The sequence below is a fragment of the Gobius niger genome (assembly GCF_951799975.1).
Source record: "Gobius niger genome assembly, chromosome: 21".
NCBI lineage: Eukaryota > Metazoa > Chordata > Actinopteri > Gobiiformes > Gobiidae > Gobius > Gobius niger.
This window is the reverse complement of record NC_136872.1, coordinates 16901902-16921220: the sequence shown is the minus strand read 5'-3', so window position 1 is coordinate 16921220 and position 19319 is coordinate 16901902. Positions and strand designations below refer to the sequence as shown.

At 40.8% G+C, this 19319-nt stretch overlaps 1 protein-coding gene and 1 long non-coding RNA gene across 2 annotated transcripts in view; both read right to left on the bottom strand.

The window, feature by feature from the left end:
• LOC306980884 overlaps positions 1–18030 on the bottom strand; it is a 31284-nt gene extending 13254 nt beyond the window's left edge. Inside the window, exons 1-4 of the long non-coding RNA XR_013794061.1 lie at positions 17961–18030; positions 17846–17893; positions 13134–13181; positions 12759–12809 (exon numbers count right to left, since the gene is read on the bottom strand). This is a non-coding gene — a long non-coding RNA (uncharacterized lncRNA). The remainder of the gene's footprint in view (positions 1–12758; positions 12810–13133; positions 13182–17845; positions 17894–17960) is intronic.
• Positions 7693–10128, bottom strand: LOC306980874 (uncharacterized protein). The gene is made up of 10 exons (XM_079580409.1): positions 10022–10128; positions 9670–9945; positions 9494–9604; positions 9257–9272; positions 9117–9184; positions 8978–9031; positions 8433–8471; positions 8302–8358; positions 8112–8165; positions 7693–7836 (listed from the first exon to the last, which is right to left on the bottom strand). Exons 1-10 carry the CDS (start codon positions 10050–10052, stop codon positions 7775–7777), a joined length of 768 nt encoding a protein of 255 aa, XP_079436535.1. The 5' UTR covers positions 10053–10128; the 3' UTR covers positions 7693–7774.
• Positions 18031–19319: the final 1289 nt, after the last annotated feature.

The window sequence follows — 19319 nt, the reverse complement described above, 5'->3', positions numbered from 1 at the left end:
AATAATAGTTTTTAACATATCATTAATAATAACAATAATAAGATTGTTGGTAAATGATATAAGGTTCTTGTGATGACCAACCTGTTATTTGTGTCTGTAAGAAGAAAAAAGATCATTTTTATCATTGGTTTGGAGACATCAGATCTAATAGTTTTGTTGAAATGTCATGAGATTGAATAAACCAGTCCATATTACACACGTTTCAGCCTGTATCACTTTTACCTTTAGTTTTTATGAAGCGCCACAGAAGCAGCAGCAGAATGAGTAAAACCACTGCACAAACAGGCCCAATGACCAACATCACAGGGAATGAGTCTCCTTTGACCTTTGGAGCAACTGTCAAACAAAAGTTAGATTGTTTTTGTCACAAAATGATTTGTTTTTAAGACTAGTTTCACTCACTTCTAACAGACATCCAGCTCTCCAGAGACGTCCAGGTCTTTGGTGCTGATTGTTCCTGTTGTTTTAGTTCTTGAGCCTCACATTTATAGAACCCTTGGTCAGACCTGGACACTGCAGAGATGTTGAACTCTGCTTTGGTCCCATTTTGAACCAGTTTTCCATTTTTATAAAAACTGAATAAAAGAACTGAAGAAGTCACTGTCTTCAGTTTACAGCCGAGAGAAACAGTCTGTCCCTCAGTCACCGGACGCACAGGGCTCATGAGGATGATGTCACCTGGTAAAAGGTGGAACCATTTAGTTGTAGATGCACTAATTCTATATTATTGATTATAGATGAATCAAAAACTCACTGTGAACAGAGATGTTGAGTGCGTTGCTCATTTCTCCAGATTCAGACTCGCACCAAAACACAGCAGTTCCTTCATATCCGTAAAACTGACATATGGTTTCAGCTGTTCCCAAAGATTTATCACAATATTGTGTAGAGAGTTTGTTTTGATAAAGCCTCTGGACTCTCCAGTCGGTGTCAGTGGAGTTGAACCCACAACTCAGAGTGATGACATCACCAGTGAAGTGCTGTGCTCTTTCAGGACTGACCGAGAGAGACACCGAGGCCTCAGCATCTGAACAACACAAGTCAGGCTTCAGTGAGTCGGGCTTCAGTCAGACTCAGAGGAACATGTGGGGGATGTACCTGCAGACCAGACGAAGGAGGGGTCACTGTGTCCAGAGTAGAAGCGTGGAGTTCCTCGCGCCGCTCGACACACAAACGCTGCTGTGTTGGTGAGGCCCTGAACGCTGAAGGAGTCCTGTGTAGTACCAGCACTGGCCTCTGGGAGGAGCTCATATCTGTACCCCTGTGACTGAGGAACAGCCCTGTACCAGTGATAGCTCCATCCTGCAGAGGGCGCTGTCACAGCACAGCTCAGAGACACAGAGGCCCCAGGACTGAGCCAGGACACTGAGGCCGACAGGAGCGGGCGGGGGACGCCTGCAGAGTCAGAGTTAGAGTCAGATCATCACATTTATAACGTCATATGAGACGACAGAGCGTACGGTCAGACACGTGGACAGTGAGCGGGCGGCTCCACTGAGTCACTGTGAGGTCCAGGACTCCTCTGCAGCTGTAGGAGCCTGAGTCTGTGGGAGCAGTGTTTCTGAACGTTTATGAATGTTCAAAAGCAGCGCTCAACTATGACTGAGAGCGATGCAATGGATTTTAGTATCCGCTATAAAATGAAATAAATTAGAGAAGGTTTGACAATTTTCTGAAGCTGCTGTATTTACACAAACATAATAAGTCCTCACAAGTTAAAATGATATAGTAAGTCAATCACTCACTCTGTACAGTGACTGAGGTGGTGCTGCTCCACAGAGTCTTGTGGTTCAGGCCTTTCTCTCCTCTGCAGCTGTAGACTCCTCTGTCAGAGTAACGCAGTTTGGAGAAAGTGTTTTCTCTGGTTTTTCCAGATAAGATCCTATTGTTCTTCCTCCACTGATAAATCCATCCATCTTCACTTCCCTCCACTTCACACCTGAGAGTCAGTTTCTCTCCAACAAACATCACAGACCAGTTTGGATCCAGCGTCACAGCTGTATCAGATATTGTTGCGTTATTACTTTACTACATAAAGTCGTCCCATAGTAGGTTTACATCTGAACTATTTCTCTTGGATAACTTGTGTTTTTCATTGCTGTGGAAAAATTATAAATCTGTAAATGACTAATGTTTTATTGAATTCTTAGAGGGGGAAACAAAAGACAACTGATTCAAGGCTTTTTTGACAATATAGGTAAACACAATGTAAAGAAATCAGAGGGACATGAACACATTCTGGATGAATCCACACATATAATATGGACAGCATAGACATTACAAACTGACCCGCCGTTGTGAGCCTGAAGCTGGGGCTGAGCTCAGTGAAGTAGGGAGTGTCTCCTCTGAAGGCTCTGCACTGGTACTCTCCTCCCTCTGAGACTCTGAGCTCAGAGGAATATTCTGTAGAGAGTGTCTTGTTTCTGCTCCACTCATATTTCCATCCAGAGAAAGAGGGAGAGACCGAGCAGCTCAGAGTCACACTGCCCCCTGTCTGCAGCTCTGTGTCTGCACTCACTCGGGCCACAGGTTTGTCTGGAATTACAAAATATAAACACTGGATGATGTAAGTATGTTGACCCTTTTGTTTATTCTTTTGCTTATGGGTTGTACTTTCTGTATCATTGGCAATAATAATGAATGTTTCAAAGCAGCTGCACAACCATGGTTGAGAACAATGGAATGGATTCATGGTTGTTGATCAGTGTCAAATTTTTGCATTAGAAAATACATATATAAGATTTTAGTATCCGCTACAACATGAAATTTGAGATTTGATAATTTTCTGAAGCTGCTGCATTTACACCAACATGAGTCTTCACAAGGAAATATTATATAGTAAGTTAATCACTCACTCTGTACAGTGACTGAGGTGGTGCTGCTCCACAGGGTCTTGTGGTTCAGGCCTTTCTCTCCTCTGCAGCTGTAGACTCCACTGTCAGACTCAGTCACATATGAGACAGTGATTTCTCTGGTTGTTCCAGATAAGATCCTATTGTTCCTGCTCCATTGATAAGTCCATCCAGCAGCTCTTCTGTTTTCAACTTCACATCCGAGAGTCAGTTTCTCCCCGACAAACATCACAGACCAGTTTGGATCCAGCGTCACAGCTGTATCAGATATTGTTGTGTTATTATTTTGGTTCAGACTAAAGTCGTCCCATAGTAGGTCTACATCTGGACAATTTCTGTTGGTTAACTTGTATTTTTCATTGTTGTGGAAAATGTAAATCTGTAAAACACAAGTGTTGTTTTGGATTTTTTTGGGAGGGACAACAAGACCACCAATTCAGAGGCAATTTTTGACACTGTGCACAAGTAATCACAATTTAAGGAAATCAGAGGGACATGAACATATTCTGGATAAATCCACAAATATAATATGAACAACAAAGACATATTACAAACTGACTGGCCGTTGTGAGGCTGAAGCTGGGGCTGAGCTCAGTGAAGTAGGGAGTGTCTCCTCTGAAGGCTCTGCACTGGTACTCTCCTCCCTCTGAGACTCTGAGCTCAGAGGAACCATGTGTGAAGAGCTGCTTGTTTCTGCTCCACCACTGATATTTCCATCCAGAGGAAGAGGGAGAGACCGAGCAGCTCAGAGTCACACTGCCCCCTGTCTGCAGTTCTGTGTAATCACTCACTCGGGCCTTAGGTTTTTCTGGGATTACAAAATATAAACACTGGATTAGGGAAATATTTAAACCTCTCAGTTTATGCCACTAAAATTTCACAAGTTCAATGATATAGTAAGTTAATCACTCACTCAGTACAGTGACTGAGGTGGTGCTGCTCCACAGAGTCTTGTGGTTCGGGCCGTTCTCTCCTCTGCAGCTGTAGACTCCACTGTCAGAGTTAATCAGTCTGGAGACAGTGATTTCTCTGGTTGGTCCAGATAATAACTCATTGTTCCTCCTCCAGTAATAGGTCCAACCATCTTCACTTCCTTCCACTTCACACCTGAGAGTCAGTTTCTCTCCAACAAACATCACAGACCAGTTTGGATCCAGCGTCACAGCTGTATCAGATATTGTTGCGTTATTACTTTGGCTCAGACTAAAGTCGGCCCATAGTAGGTCTACATCTGGACAATTTCTCTTGAAAGACTTTTTTGTAGCTGAGGCAAACATAAATCTGTAGAATTATGGGATGATTGTTCTAAAACAACAAGTGTTCTTTTTTTATTATTTTGGGGTAAATAACGAAACCCCCGAAACTGAGGCAATGAAGTCACTGTAAACAGTCAAACACAAAATAAAGAAAACAGAAGGACATGGACATATTGAGTATAATATGAACAACAAAGACATATTACAAACTGACCCGCCGTTGTGAGGCTGAAGCTGGGGCTGAGCTCAGTGAAGTAGGGAGTGTCTCCTCTGAAGGCTCTGCACTGATACTCTCCTCCCTCTGAGACTCTGAGCTCAGAGGAACTATGTTTGTAGAATTGCTGGTTTCTGCTCCACTCATATTTCCATCGAGAGGAAGAGGGAGAGACCGAGCAGCTCAGAGTCACACTGCCCCCTGTCTGCAGCTCTGTGTCTGCACTCACTCGGGCCACAGGTTTGTCTGAGATTACAAGATTATTACAACAAAAACTCAACAAGATTGCACAATATTGTACAATAATTTATAGTGTTCAGACTCACTCAGTGCATTGACAGCGGTTCTGCTGCTCCACTGAGTCGCGAGGTACAAACTATCTCCTCTGCAGATGAAGTCTCCTCTGTCAGACTCAGTCACATATGAGACAGTGATTTCTCTGGTTCTTTCAGTTAATGACGTATTGTTCCTCGTCCAGTCAAAGATCCAACCATCGTCACTTCCCTCGACTTCACATCTGAGAGTCAGTTTCTCTCCAACAAACACCTCCGGCCAGTTTGGATCCAGAGTCACAGAGACTGTGTTGGACAGTAAGAAACAAACTATTTATGAGGTCAAATAGCTTTAGCTTCTATTTTCTGCTTCATTCATTTAATAATGTGCAGCACAGAACAACACAATGTACAAAAAATACACAGGTCTCACTGGTTTCTCTCACAGTGACCCCTGAGGAAAGAAATGACTGTGGACTCTGTGAACTCACCTCTGCGGGTCTTTTCTGTTGAAAAGAGGAAACATGTTATAACGTTACAAATAATGCTGATGCTTGTTTGTATTTGATATGAAATCTTCTTCTCACTTCATTCAGTACTGACCTGTTACTGTCAGATGTTTTTCAGGAGACTTGTTTTGTTGATTGATCCCACACGAGTACAGACCCTCATCGGATTTTGATACTGAGGAAATTGTCAAGAACACACGATTGTTGTATTGATCTAATGTGTAATGTTCTGTGTCCAAAAGTGAGTTGTTTTTGTAAAACTTGACTTGTTTTGGATCAACATCTGTGCAGATGAGTGTCACAGTGTCCCCCAGATACACGGAGCCTGAAGGACTGGACAGAGTGGCCCCTGTGCAACAAAATACACAAAGTTAAGAGAAATACAGCAGTGAATGAACCAACACACGTCACTGTTTTACAGAAACAGCAGCACATCTATAGCTCATCCTTTGGTATAAGACAATATGTCAAAGCCTTTGATATGATATATACAAATTAAACTTGGATGACAGGGATTACACAGAAATTTTCTTTTATTCTTTTCCAAGTTTTTACAAACTGTGATTAACAGCAGAGTTTAGTGGAAAATCCACAAGCACCAGATCTTGTGAGACATGTTGTGAAGCTGCTGCAGGAGCTGAGTGATGTGTCAATGAAGCCGTGTTTTAACTTTGAATAAATAAACCTATTTATGCGACTGAATCCTGCTGTGCAAAGTATAAAAAACACAGAGAAGAGCTGCTTGTTTCAGCTCTGGCCAGAAGAGGAGGGAGAAGTGGAGCAGCTCAGAGTCACACTGCCCCCTGTCTGCAGCTCTGTGTCTCCTCAGGTTTGTCTGGGATTCAAACTTCATTACTTTAACAAATTCACACAGAGATCAGAAAACCTCATGCAGTCATTCATCAGTGATCAGACTCACTCAAGGCACTGACAGCGCTCGTGCTGCTCCATCGAGTTAAGTGGAGCCTCAAATATATTTCTTCCTGGTTCTAACAAATTAACTTTTTTGAGCGGAAAACTAACTCTTGCATCAGAGACGCTTCAAATTGAAAACCACCAATAAGTCTTTGTAAACAGCTGCTTACCTTTGGTGTGTTGGCAGAGAAGGACATTAAACACTGAAATGAGAAACATAAATCATGTCTTTGTATTTGGCCCAGGTCTGTAAAAGCAGTTTTTACTCACAGATAGACGCCAGTGTCCAGATCAGAGAGGAGCCCATCCTCAGAGCTCTCATTCCTCTGAACAGGCTCAAAGCAACAAACAAGAAGTCTCTGCTGATGAATATTTTTATTCCACTTTATGACCTCAGTTTGTCGAGTTTCCTTCCTCTTCACTCCTCACTCTGTAAATCAGCCCACACTCAACTGCATAAAGAACATGCGCCTCATTATATTAAAATATATTGATTAAAAAAAAATCCTCTGCATCTTTGTATTGAGGAAAAAGATCAAATTTGTGCAACAATGCAGCCTATTAAATGATTGTTCTCTCTCTTGGACTAATGTGGTTTGTTGTAGCCGACCACTCGACCGACTGTGGCTCAGAAATGATTCTTCCCACGTTCAGAGCTGGTCTTTTTTTTCTGTTAGGGGTTTGTCACACTTTGTCTCACACTTCTTTATTTTACATAGAATGATTTGTCACTCATACCATGTTTTGCCCATATTTAGAGTTTGTTTTTAACATATCCGCAGTTTTTTTTGTATCAAGAGACAAACCGTTTCAGAGTGAACAAAAACATTTCCATAGTTAATAAATACACAACAACTTTTAAATCCTGACCTTTTTTTATTTTGGGGGAAAAAATATTTCAACTCACCTTTTGGGTTGACAGAACAGAATAGAAGGTCGACATGTTTGGTGAACATTTTCCATTCCAGCTCATCTCCATCATTATATTTTTCCAACAAAAGTTCACCGGCTGCATGAACAACCTGAAAACGCACAGTTTTAGTAAATAAATAAACATATAGAAACAATCTAACATGCTTCTTGACATATTTATGCTCATTCACATGTTTCTTTTATAAGGTTATTCCAGTTTTAACCTGTAGCAAAGTGATCATCATGTGAGGGATAATGTATAGATCGCTGGTCGTTGTCGGGAAAATAAGACAGTAGGATTTATCTGTACAGAGTTAAATCTGGAGTTTCAGAAAATTGTTTATTTCTCAGAAAAATAAGACAAAAATTAGCTTCAATCTAAAAAATCACAGACTTAATAACATAATGTTTTTTATTGCAGGGAGAGCACATATTAATGAACGTTTCTGTACATTTGCCAGTTAAAGACAAGGCTATACTTTTCATCTGTTTTTCACCCCAGGACAGGTGTTATTTTCTAAAATCTTAAAATCAAGAACAATAGAATTCAGCATTACAACATTGGCACCATCAGTTACATGAGTAAACAATATTGAAAAAACAGATCACTATGTACAAGAGCAGCAGACCTTCATTCAACCTCACTCAGACATAGACACAAGAGGCCAGCAGGGGGCAGTCTGTGTGAGCTCAGTGCTCATGTATCTGAATGTTAATGAGTCAGTGTGTCTTTCATGACAGTTTGGTGCCTTGACTCTGACTCTCATTCACCGACAAACAATCACAACCCTCTGCTGATTTTTACAACAATACCAATGATTTTAAATATCCCGCAGGTTTGTCTTTACAAGTGTAACTGGACTTGAGAGTAAACCGTGTCTTCTGCAGCGGAAGGAGTTGATTTTGCTGCAACATAAAAACAAAAATCCATTCAATCAAAAAGTGGGATCACGCTGATCTCAGTCAATATGGAGGACCAACAATGAGTGAGCAAGTACAAAGTATAAAGGTAAAAACATATTATTTATTAATTTCCGATGAAGTCATTTTTTGTCCTCCGTAATACAGCAAGTAAACAAACATACAAGCACAAGAATAACTTTCAGACATGTTGCTTTTATGTATTTACTTCCCTTAAATTTCATTATTATCATTTGTTAGAGCAATAAACTGTAGCTCACCTTTAGTCTGCTTCCCTTTGTTGTAGTTTACCTGGGCATATGTGACATTTTCACCTAAAATAACAACATCTCGTCAGCTCTTTATATAATTTTCTATCATGCAACAATAAATGTCTTTTCTAAGTTTGTTCTGAAGTGTTTTTGATGGACAGACAAACAGCAGATCAGTGACTTGTAACTGTAGTATTACCTGCTGATGAGTTTGGTTCTGAATAGAGAGGTTCTTCTGGGGGACAGTTTCTCCTCCCTGAGTGGAAAGTAAACATAAAAAATGTGTCAAAATGAATAAAACATCTCAAAATTGAATTACAACAGACTCACCTTTTATGTTTTTCAGCTCCAGCACAGAGTAAGTAACATCTGTGGAGAAGGGAAAAAAATTACTTACTTTAGGAGTGGAAAGTGCTCAGGCCTGAAGCAACTATGGGCCTAAGAAGGGAACTCCAAGTACATGTGTGAGTAGCAGTAGTTGGATGAGTTGTAATAGTAGTGAGAGGTGGTAGTGCGATTATATTTTCATGTTTGATAGACATATTCTGTGAGTAACTCTTTGGGTAATGACAGTCCCTGGATTGTAGTTCACTCCTTGGCCACTAGATATCACAATAAACAACATACAAAGATAACATGGAAAAGCAACAGTCCCGCCCACTTCCACTTTGATGGTGCCGGAAATAAAAATATCATTCATTTTATTCATTGACTTTCCGGAATATTCAGATATTAAGGGTTTAAAACCACGACACACGATAATCAGCCATGTTCTAACTCATAAAACACAGCATTTTAAACTGAACATATAGCTCATTCATTCTCTCTTCTGTTTCATTGTGATCTTTTTTCGTGTGTAAAACATTTTTCCTCACCTGTAGTTTTCTTCTTTTTGTCCCGGTTTACCTGGGCATACGTCACATTTTCACCTAAAATAAACAATATCTTATTTACACTCTTGTTTGCAAATGTCTGACCAGCTTTTTCAATGATTTTTGCTTTGTTGACACTGACCCATTGAAGGAGAAGTGTCAGTGCTGGTCACTTGATCTTCAGCAGAGCTCGGATTGGTTCTCACAGTTCTGTAGAAGGTTAAAGATTTACCACAGACAGATCGACAATTTGATGAAAATTATTCACAAACATTAACTAACCTCATAGACCACAAATCTGTAAAGGAAAGAGACACATCTGAGTCAGAAATGAAGAAAAACTAAAAAGACATAACATAGACCTAAAGTTTAACAAAGGGAAACCCAAAGACATCGCCATGGAGACGGTCTGATGATGTCACACTCCCAGTAACAACTCCCATGAAATAAATGCCTGTATTTTTATTCTATTTAAAGAGTGAAATGTTACACAGTGTGGCTTTAAAACATGACTGTCACCTTTAATCTTGAAGCGCCACAGAAGCAGCAGCAGAATGAGTAAAACCACTGCACAAACAGGCCCAATGACCAACATCACAGGGAATGAGTCTCCTTTGACCTTTGGAGCAACTGTCAAACAAAAGTTAGATTGTATTTGTCACAAAATGATTACTTTTAAGACTAGTTTCACTCACTTCTAACAGACATCCAGCTCTCCAGAGACGTCCAGGTCTTTGGTGCTGATTGTTCCTGTTGTTTTAGTTCTTGAGCCTCACATTTATAGAATCCTTGGTCAGACCTGGACACTGCAGAGATGTTGAACTCTGCTTTGGTCCCATTTTGAACCAGTTTTCCATTTTTATAAAAACTGAATAACAGAACTGAAGAAGTCACTGTCTTCAGTTTACAGCCGAGAGAAACAGTCTGTCCCTCAGTCACCGGACGCACAGGGCTCATGAGGATGATGTCACCTGGTAAAAGGTGGAACCATTTAGTTGTAGATGCACTAATTCTATATTATTGATTATAGATGAATCAAAAACTCACTGTGAACAGAGATGTTGAGTGCGTTGCTCATTTCTCCAGATTCAGACTCGCACCAAAACACAGCAGTTCCTTCATATCCGTAAAATTGACATTTGGTTTCATCTGTTCCCAAAGATTTATCACAATATTGTGTGTAGAGGTTGTTTAGATAAAGCCTCTGGACTCTCCAGTCGGTGTCAGTGGAGTTGAACCCACAACTCAGAGTGATGACATCACCAGTGAAGTGCTGTGCTCTTTCAGGACTGACCGAGAGAGACACCGAGGCCTCAGCATCTGAACAACACAAGTCAGGCTTCAGTGAGTCGGGCTTCAGTCAGACTCAGAGGAACATGTGGGGGATGTACCTGCAGACCAGACGAAGGAGGGGTCACTGTGTCCAGAGTAGAAGCGTGGAGTTCCTCGCGCCGCTCGACACACAAACGCTGCTGTGTTGGTGAGGCCCTGAACGCTGAAGGAGTCCTGTGTAGTACCAGCACTGGCCTCTGGGAGGAGCTCATATCTGTACCCCTGTGTCTGAGGAACAGCCCTGTACCAGTGATAGCTCCATCCTGCAGAGGGCGCTGTCACAGCACAGCTCAGAGACACAGAGGCCCCAGGACTGAGCCAGGACACTGAGGCCGACAGGAGCGGGCGGGGGACGCCTGCAGAGTCAGAGTTAGAGTCAGATCATCACATTTAAAACGTCATATGAGACGACAGAGCGTACGGTCAGACACGTGGACAGTGAAACTGAATAAATCTGAACAGAGGTGGTCAAATCTTTTAGAGTAATTTATAGTTTTCAGACTCACTCAGTACATTGACAGTGGTTCTGTTGCTCCACTGAGTCATGAGGTGCAAACTCTCTCCTCTGCAGATGAAGTCTCCTCTGTCAGACTCAGTCACATATGAGACAGTGATTTCTTTGGTTCTTTCAGTTAAAAACGTATTATTCCTCGTCCAGTAAAAGGTCCAACCATCTTCACTTCCCTCGACTTCACATCTGAGAGTCAGTTTCTCTCCAACAAACACCTCAGGCCAGTTTGGATCCAGAGTCACAGAGACTGTGTTGGACAGTAAGAAACAAACTATTTATGAGGTCAAATAGCTTTAGCTTCTATTTTCTGCTTCATTCATTTAATAATGTGCAGCACAGAACAACACAATGTCCAAAAAATACACAGGTCTCACTGGTTTCTCTCACAGTGACCCCTGAGGAAAGAAATGAATGTGGACTCTGTGAACTCACCTCTGCGGGTCTTTTCTGTTGAAAAGAGGAAACATGTTATAACGTTACAAATAATGATGATGCTTGTTTGTATTTGATATGAAATCTTCTTCTCACTTCATTCAGTACTGACCTGTTACTCTCAGATGTTTTTCAGACTTGTTTTGTTTATAGATCCTACACGAGTACAGACCCTCATCTGATTTTGACACTGAAGAAATTGTCAAGTCCACACGATTGTTATATTGATGTAATGTGTAATGTTTTGTGTTCAAAAGTGAGTTGTTTTTGTAAAACTTGACTTCTTTTGGATCAACATCTGTGCAGGAGAGTCTCACAGTGTCCCCCAGATACACGGAGCCTGAAGGACTGAACAGAGTGGCCCCTGTGCAACGAAATACACAAAGTTCAGAGAAATACAGCAGTGAATGAACCAACACACGTCACTGTTTTACAGAAACAGCAGCACATCTATAGGTCATCCATCAATAAGTCTTTGTAAACAGCTGCTTACCTTTGGTGTGTTGGCAGAGAAGGACATTAAACACTGAAATGAGAAACATAAATCATGTCTTTGTATTTGGCCCAGGTCTGTAAAAGCAGTTTTTACTCACAGATAGACGCCAGTGTCCAGATCAGAGAGGAGCCCATCCTCAGAGCTCTCATTCCTCTGAACAGGCTCAAAGCAACAAACAAGAAGTCACTGCTGATAATTATTCTTGCTCTTGAGTTTCCTTCCTCTTCACACCTCACTCTGTAAATCAGCCCACACTCAACTGCATAAAGAACATGCGCCTCTTTGTTATAAAAATATATTGATCATTAAAAAACTCTTCTGTGCATCTTTTTATTGAGGAAAAAGATGAAGTTTGTTTGAGAATGCAGCCTATTCAACGACTGTGCTCTCACTTGGACTAATGTGGTTTGTTTCAGCCAAACACTCGTCGGAAATGATTCTGCCCGAGGTGGTGGAGGCTGATGTTTAGTTTTGTTAGTTTGAGGTTTGTCGTCGCGCCTTCACCTCACACGTCTTTCTTTTACATAGAACAGTTTATGACTCATACTATGTTTCGCACAACAGTTGTTGCCCATATTTAGAGTTAATGTTTGTTTTTAACATATCAGCAGTTTTTATTGTATCAAGAGACAAACAACTTTTCACATCTACATTTTATTATTCATTACCTAACAATAGTTTTTATTTACAAAGAATGCGTCATGTGAATAAAAAGTATATTTACATGTGGCAGCAAGAACAGGAGGAAAATCACTGACAAAGCTGCAAAAATCAAGACAATCATTTTACTTTTTAAAACTATTTACAATGTACAATAAACACTATTGTGAAAATGGTTATAGAACTGTTTTTTTCAAGAAGGTAAGTTTGTAGCCACAGCTGCCCTGGGGTAGACTGACAGACCCTTCCAACATCACATCTCCTTGTAATAAATGTCTTCAAGCATCTGTGAAGAAAAACAGAGAGAAAAAAGTAATTCATAGTGTTTTGTTGAATTTTACACTTTTCTTTACCTTTGATATTTTCTTTTGAGCCTCTGACAGTTTCATAAACACCAACATCATCTGTGAAGTAAATATAAATGAAAACATCACTAATTATTGAATATTAATGAACAGAAGAAGTAAATATGTTTCTGAGCTCGAGTGGGGAAGACGTGAACAGTTGTAAAGTTAAACTTTGGCCTCAGACCCCGGTAGATGAAAGTTAATTACGCTGTCAGCTGAACTGGGTTGATTTAGTGAGAGGCTTCATCAGCAACTAATGATGTATTGGCAGCAGGCTGAGTATATATCAATCCAGTAATGGAGGAGTTATTCTTAAAAGCTTCCCTCAACTCGTTCAAGAAGCTTTTAAGAATATAGATGGATCAGTGTTTTCATCTTTACCATAATTTTCTTCTGAGCCTCTGATAGTTTCGTAAACATCAACATCACCTGTAAAAAATATGAATAAGTGATTCAATATTGTTGCAAACCATGATATTGTGTGAACAGAACTGACCATGAAGAAGAGCTGAATATAACTGCTGTTGGTTTTCTTCAGTGGCGTTGTGTGTCTGGTCGGTGGAGCTACAGTAATAATAGTTTTAACATATCATTCATAATAACAATAATAAGATTGTTGGTAAACGATATAAGGTTCTTGTGATGACCAACCTGTTATTTGTGTCTGTAAGAAGAAAAAAGATCATTTTTATCATTGGTTTGGAGACATCAGATCTAATAGTTTTGTTGAAATGTCATGAGATTGAATAAACCAGTCCATATTACACACGTTTCAGCCTGTATCACTTTTACCTTTAGTTTTTATGAAGCGCCACAGAAGCAGCAGCAGAATGAGTAAAACCACTGCACAAACAGGCCCAATGACCAACATCACAGGGAATGAGTCTCCTTTGACCTTTGGAGCAACTGTCAAACAAAAGTTAGATTGAATTTGTCACAAAATGATTACTTTTTAAGTCTAGTTTCACTCACTTCTAACAGACATCCAGCTCTCCAGAGACGTCCAGGTCTTTGGTGTTGACCTTTGCCATTGTTTCTTTAGTTCTTGAGCCTCACATTTATAGAATCCTTGGTCAGACCTGGACACTGCAGAGATGTTGAACTCTGCTTTGGTCCCATTTTGAACCAGTTTTCCATTTTGATAAAAACTGAATAACAGAACTGAAGAAGTCACTGTCTCCAGTTTACAGCCGAGAAAAACAGTCTGTCCATCAGTCAGCGGACGCACAGGGCTCATGAGGATGATGTCACCTGGTAGAAGGTGGAACCATTTAGTTGTAGATGCACTAATTCTATATCATTGATTATAGATGAATCAAAAACTCACTGTGAACAGAGATGTTGAGTGCGTTGCTCATTTCTCCAGATTCAGACTCGCACCAAAACACAGCAGTTCCTTCATATCCGTAAAATTGACATTTGGTTTCATCTGTTCCCAAAGATTTATCACAATATTGTGTGTAGAGTTTGTTTAGATAAAGCCTCTGGACTCTCCAGTCGGTGTCAGTGGAGTTGAACCCACAACTCAGAGTGATGACATCACCAGTGAAGTGCTGTGCTCTGTCAGGACTGACCGAGAGAGACACCGAGGCCTCAGCATCTGAACAACACAAGTCAGGCTTCAGTGAGTCGGGCTTCAATCAGACTCAGAGGAACATGTGGGGGATGTACCTGCAGACCAGACGAAGGAGGGGTCACTGTGTCCAGAGTAGAAGCGTGGAGTTCCTCGCGCCGCTCGACACACAAACGCTGCTGTGTTGGTGAGGCCCTGAACGCTGAAGGAGTCCTGTGTAGTACCAGCACTGGCCTCTGGGAGGAGCTCATATCTGTACCCCTGTGTCTGAGGAACAGCCCTGTACCAGTGATAGCTCCATCCTGCAGAGGGCGCTGTCACAGCACATCTCAGAGACACAGAGGCCCCAGGACTGAGCCAGGACACTGAGGCCGACAGGAGCGGGCGGGGGACGCCTGCAGAGTCAGAGTTAGAGTCAGATCATCACATTTATAACGTCATATGAGACGACAGAGCGTACGGTCAGACACGTGGACAGTGAAACTGAATAAATCTGAACAGAGGTGGTCAAATCTTTTAGAGTAATTTATAGTGTTCAGACTCACTCAGTACATTGACAGTGGTTCTGCTGCTCCACTGAGTCGTGAAGAAGAAACTCACTCCTCTGCAGCTGAAGTCTTCTCTGTCAGACTCAGTCACATATGAGACAGTGATTTCTCTGGTTCTTTCAGTTAAAAACTTATTATTCCTCGTCCAGTAAAAGGTCCAACCAGCTCCACTTCCCTCGACTTCACATCTGAGAGTCAGTTTCTCTCCAACAAACACCTCAGGCCAGTTTGGATCCAGAGTCACAGAGACTGTGTTGGACAGTAAGAAACAAACTATTTATGAGGTAAAATAGCTTTAGTTTCTATTTTCTGCTTCATTCAATGTGCAGCACAGAACAACACAATGTTCAAAACACACAGGTCTCACTGGTTTCTCTCACAGTGACCCCTGAGGAAAGAAATGAATGTGGACTCTGTGAACTCACCTCTGCGGGTCTTTTCTGTTGAAAAGAGGAAACATGTTATAACGTTACAAATAATGCTGATGCTTGTTTGTATTTGATATGAAATCTTCTTCTCACTTCATTCAGTACTGACCTGTCACTGTCAGATGTTTTTCAGGAGACTTGTTTTGTTGATTGATCCCACACGAGTACAGACCCTCATCGGATTTTGATACTGAGGAAATTGTCAAGAACACACGATTGTTATATTGATCTGATGTGTAATGTTTTGTGTCCAAAAGTGAGTTGTTTTTGTAAAACTTGACTTGTTTTGGATCAACATCTGTGCAGATGAGTCTCACAGTGTCCCCCAGATACACGGAGCCTGAAGGACTGGACAGAGTGGCCCCTGTGCAACAAAATACACAAAGTTCAGAGAAATACAGCAGTGAATGAACCAACACACGTCACTGTTTTACAGAAACAGCAGCACATCTATAGATCATCCTTTAATATAGAATATCATAATATGTGAAAGCCTTTGATATGATATATACAAATTAAACTTTGGATGACAGGGATTACGCAGACATTTAGTTTTATTATCTTCCCAGTTTTTACAAACCGTGATTAACAGCAGAGTTTAGTGGAAAATGCATAAAACACCAGATCTTAGTGAGACAGGTTGTGAAGCTGCTGCAGGAGCTGAGTGATGTGTCAATGAAGCCGTGTTTTAACTTTGAATAAATAAACCTATTTATGCGACTGAATCCTGCTGTGCAAAGGATAAAAAAAACACAGAGAAGAGCTGCTTGTTTCAGCTCTGGCCAGAAGAGGAGGGAGAAGTGAAGCAGCTCAGAGTCACACTGCCCCCTGTCTGCAGCTCTGTGTCTCCTCAGGTTTGTCTGGGATTCAAACTTCATTACTTTAACAAATCCACACAGAGATCAGAAAACCTCATGCAGTCATTCATCAGTGATCAGACTCACTCAAGGCACTGACAGCGCTCGTGCTGCTCCATCGAGTTAAGTGGTGGAGCCGCAAATATATTTCTTCCTGGTTCCAACAAATTAACTTTTTTGAGCGGAAAACTAACTCTTGCATCAGAGACACTTCAAATTGAAAACCACCAATAAGTCTTTGTAAACAGCTGCTTACCTTTGGTGTGTTGGCAGAGAAGGACATTAAACACTGAAATGAGAAACATAAATCATGTCTTTGTATTTGGCCCAGGTCTGTAAAAGCAGTTTTTACTCACAGATAGACGCCAGTGTCCAGATCAGAGAGGAGCCCATCCTCAGAGCTCTCATTCCTCTGAACAGGCTCAAAGCAACGAAACAAGAAGTCACTGCTGATAATTATTCTTGCTCCACTTTATGACCTCAGTTTGTCGAGTTTCCTTCCTCTTCACACCTCACTCTGTAAATCAGCCTACACTCAACTGCATAAAGAACATGCGCCTCATTGTTATAAAAACATATTGATCATTTAAAAAATCTTCTGTGCATCTTTGTATTGAGGAAAAAGATGAAGTTTGTTTGAGAATGCAGCCTATTCAACGACTGTGCTCTCATTTGGACTAATGTGGTTTTTTTCAGCCAAACACTCGTCGGAAATGGTTCTGCCCGAGGTGGTGGAGGCTGATGTTTAGTTTTGTTAGTTTGAGGTTTGTCGTTGCGCCTTCACCTCACACGTCTTTCTTTTACATAGAACGGTTTATGACTCATACTATGTTTCGCACTAGAGTTGTTGCCCATATTTAGAGTTAATGTTTGTTTTTAACATATCAGCAGTTTTTATTGTATCAAGAGACAAACAACTTTTCACATCTACATTTTATTATTCATTACTTAACGATAGTTTTTATTTACAAAGAATGCGTCATGTGAATAAAAAGTCTATTTACATGTGGCAGCAAGAACAAGAGGAAAATCATTGACAAAGCTGCAAAAATCAAGACAATCATTTTACTTTTTAAAACTATTTACAATTTACAATAAACACTATTGTGAAAATGGTTATAGAACTGTTTTTTTCAAGAAGGTAAGTTTGTAGCCACAGCTGCCCTGGGGTAGACTGACAGACCCTTCCAACATCACATCTCCTTGTAATAAATGTCTTCAAGCATCTGTGAAGAAAAACAGAGAGAAAAAAACACTTCTTTTTATTTAAAGTAATTCATAGTGTTTTGTTGAATTTTACACTTTTCTTTACCTTTGATATTTTCTTTTGAGCCTCTGACAGTTTCATAAACACCAACATCATCTGTGAAGTAAATTTAAATGAAAACATCACTAATTATTGAATATTAATGAACAGAAGAAGTAAATATGTTTCTGAGCTCGAAGGGGGAAGACCTGAACAGTTGTAAAGTTAAACTTTGGCCTCAGACCCCGGTAGATGAAAGTTAATTACGCTGTCAGCTGAACTGGGATGATTTAGTGAGAGGCTTCATCAGCAACTAATGATGTATTGGCAGCAGGCTGAGTATATATCAATCCAGTAATGGAGGAGTTATTCTAAAAAGCTTCTCTCAACTCGTTCAAGAAGCTTTTAGGAACAAAGATGGATCAGTGTTTTCATCTTTACCGTCATTTTCTTCTGAGCCTCTGATAGTTTCGTAAACATCAACATCACCTGTAAAAAATATGAATAAGTGATTCAATATTGTTGCAAACTATGATATTGTGTGAACAGAACTGACCATGAAGAAGAGCTGAATATAACTGCTGTTGGTTTCCTTCAGTGGCGTTGTGTGTCTGGTCGGTGGAGCTACAGTAATAATAGTTTTTAACATATCATTAATAATAACAATAATAAGATTGTTGGTAAATGATATAAGGTTCTTGTGATGACCAACCTGTTATTTGTGTCTGTAAGAAGAAAAAAGATCATTTTTATCATTGGTTTGGAGACATCAGATCTAATAGTTTTGTTGAAATGTCATGAGATTGAATAAATCAGTCCATATTACACACGTTTCAGCCTGTATCACTTTTACCTTTAGTTTTTGTGAAGCGCCACAGAAGCAGCAGCAGAATGAGTAAAACCACTGCACAAACAGGCCCAATGACCAACATCACAGGGAATGAGTCTCCTTTGACCTTTGGAGAAACTGTCAAACAAAAGTTAGATTGTTTTTGTCACAAAATGATTCGTTTTTAAGACTAGTTTCACTCACTTCTAACAGACATCCAGCTCTCCAGAGACGTCCAGGTCTTTGGTGCTGATTGTTCCTGTTGTTTTAGTTCTTGAGCCTCACATTTATAGAATCCTTGGTCAGACCTGGACACTGTAGAGATGTTGAACTCTGCTTTGGTCCCATTTTGAACCAGTTTTCCATTTTTATAAAAACTGAATAAAAGAACTGAAGAAGTCACTGTCTCCAGTTTACAGCCGAGAGAAACAGTCTGTCCCTCAGTCACCGGACGCACAGGGCTCATGAGGATGATGTCACCTGGTAAAAGGTGGAACCATTAAGTTGTAGATGCACTAATTCTATATTATTGATTATAGATGAATCAAAAACTCACTGTGAACAGAGATGTTGAGTGCGTTGCTCATTTCTCCAGATTCAGACTCGCACCAAAACACAGCAGTTCCTTCATATCCGTAAAACTGACATTTGGTTTCAGCTGTTCCCAAAGATTTATCACAATATTGTGTAGAGAGTTTGTTTTGATAAAGCCTCCGGACTCTCCAGTCGGTGTCAGTGGAGTTGAACCCACAACTCAGAGTGATGACATCACCAGTGAAGTGCTGTGCTCTGTCAGGACTGACTGATAGAGACACCGAGGCCTCAGCATCTGAACAACACAAGTCAGGCTTCAGTGAGTCGGGCTTCAGTCAGACTCAGAGGAACATGTGGGGGATGTACCTGCAGACCAGACGAAGGAGGGGTCACTGTGTCCAGAGTAGAAGCGTGGAGTTCCTCGCGCCGCTCGACACACAAACGCTGCTGTGTTGGTGAGGCCCTGAACGCTGAAGGAGTCCTGTGTAGTACCAGCACTGGCCTCTGGGAGGAGCTCATATCTGTACCCCTGTGTCTGAGGAACAGCCCTGT

Excerpts from the sequence above, each read along its gene's own strand:
- LOC306980874 (XM_079580409.1), bottom strand. The coding sequence starts at position 10,052 with ATGAGCAACGCACTCAACATCTCTGTTCACA. Across the intron at positions 9,946-10,021 it reads ACTCAACATCTCTGTTCACA|GTGACATCATCCTCATGAGC; the intron begins GTGAGTTTTTGA and ends ACCTTTTACCAG. Across the intron at positions 8,472-8,977 it reads CAAAAAGAAGAAAACTACAG|ATGTTACTTACTCTGTGCTG; the intron begins GTGAGGAAAAAT and ends CCTTCTCCACAG.